The 1,898-nt window shown below is 34.3% G+C and overlaps 1 protein-coding gene across 1 annotated transcript; it reads right to left on the bottom strand.

Annotated features, from left to right (window-relative positions):
- Nucleotides 1–908: 908 nt before the first annotated feature.
- Nucleotides 909–1,382, bottom strand: LOC111909276 (uncharacterized). Its single transcript, XM_023905063.1, has one exon. The coding sequence runs from the start codon at nucleotides 1,380–1,382 to the stop codon at nucleotides 909–911; it is 474 nt and encodes a 157-aa protein (XP_023760831.1).
- Between the last annotated feature and the right edge of the window lie 516 nt (nucleotides 1,383–1,898).

The raw sequence follows: 1,898 nt of genomic DNA, 5'->3' as shown, positions 1-1,898 counted from the left end.
TCAGCCAAATAAGTACTACCAATCTCATAAGCACTTATTTGTTGTCAATTTGGTAAGGTGATGTGATATGGGATTTTAAGAGTTTGAATTTGGAATAAGAGTGATTTGTTGTGACACATATGGTCACTGGCTCAAGAATCAATGATCCAATTAGTTGCAGCAGTAACCAAATAATGACAACTTATGGAATTATGTTTAGACAAGAAAACATTACCAGCGAAATTTGCATTAGAATGACCCGAAGATGACTGGTTCTGCGAGTTTTGAGAATTCTGAGCTTGTATACTTCCATTTCCATCTTGTTTTGTGTTAAAATTGTTAAACATCGAAAAGAACTGGTGATGTTGTTGAATTTGTTCATTTGAAAGTTGTGGTAGTGATTGAATGTTTGTAGAATGAACATGATTGGCTTGTTGAGTTGTTCCTTCACCATTTGTTGATTCAAAACTAGAGGCATTTGCAGCAACAGTTCTTGTCCCCTTTGTAAACTTGAAATATTTGGGAAAGCCAATTAACCTGTAGCATTTGTTGGCAGAATGGGCAGGTTTCTTGCAAAAATTACAAGTGATGTTCTTTTTTGCTTCATAATTGCCCTTGAATTGATTGATTTCTTGATTATTCCGAAAATGCCCTCTACTAGACTTAACATTCATGGAGGCTGAATCAGACATAAACTGAAAAGTAGAAGAATGGAATTCTCTTTGTTTCTCGTCTTGAATCATAAGAGCATATACTTGAATGACAGATGGGAGAGGTTTCATTAAGAGAATACTCCCTCTTACATGACTATAATCACTGTTAAGTCCCATAAGAAACTTCATCAACCTTTGATTCTGTTGTTCTTCCTGAATTTTGTGTGCTGCTCCACAAGTACAGTCAGGAATAACAGATAGAGCATTTAGTTCATCCTATTGTTTCTTTAACTTGGTGAAATAAGTAGCTAGGTCATCAGATCCTTGATTCAAATCAAAAATCTCCTTTTGGAGATGATATAACTTTGCTCCATTTGATTGTCCAAATCTGTCATCTAAATCATCCCAAATTGCTTTGGCAGAAGATGAATAGAGAACAGATTCGCCAATATCATTTGATAAGACATTAGGTATCCAAGAAGTTACCATATGATTGCATCTTTGCCAATTATCGAAAGAATTGTGATCTGAAGCTGGTTTGAGAACTTTACCATTGACGAAGCCGATCTTGTTCTTAGCTGATAATGCAATCATCATGCCTTTCTTCCATGAATTGAAATTCGATCCATCAAATTTGTTAGAAACAAGTAGCATACCAGGATGATCTGATGGATGTAGATATATTGGATCAGATGTATTAGGAAATTGAGTTGAATTTTGAGGAGTAACTGGATTAGATGAAGAAGACATCGCTATGATGATGAAACTGAAATTACAGGGAAGAAAAGAAAACAGGAACGAAAGAACAAAATCTTAAAATTGAATTGATGATTCAATTTGATTGAAATGATTAAAGAAGAAAATCAAGTGCGGAATCATAAACTGAATGAATCTTCGAGCACAAAGCTCTGATACCATGTTGACAATGGTGAAACCAGAGAAAAGTTTAAGAGGGAAAATTGATTCTTCATTGTTGAATAGTTACTTACAAATGAAGCTAAATACAAGAGAAACAACTGATTAACCCTCTAACAAACTTCTAACTAACATCACGTGAGAATCACATTATTTTATTAAACAGAATTAACTAACAATTAACTATTAATTCTAACATGGTGCTCGATTAAAAAAACATGGACTCAAATTGTGATTTTCACTATACCATAGGGACCATAGTTAGAAAGGTATATTCTCTTCTGTGTGAATATTTGATTGGTGAACAGGGGCGGACACATGATTTCATAGTAGTGGTTGCATGGGAAGATT

Source organism: Lactuca sativa, chromosome 1, assembly GCF_002870075.4.
Source record: "Lactuca sativa cultivar Salinas chromosome 1, Lsat_Salinas_v11, whole genome shotgun sequence".
NCBI lineage: Eukaryota > Viridiplantae > Streptophyta > Magnoliopsida > Asterales > Asteraceae > Lactuca > Lactuca sativa.
Note: the sequence above shows the minus strand (reverse complement) of the source record. Positions and strands in the feature narration are given on the sequence as shown.

What these genes read in the sequence shown, in the direction of transcription:
- LOC111909276 (XM_023905063.1), bottom strand. Translation starts at nt 1,382, where the DNA reads ATGTCTTCTTCATCTAATCCAGTTACTCCTCAAAATTCAACTCAATTT.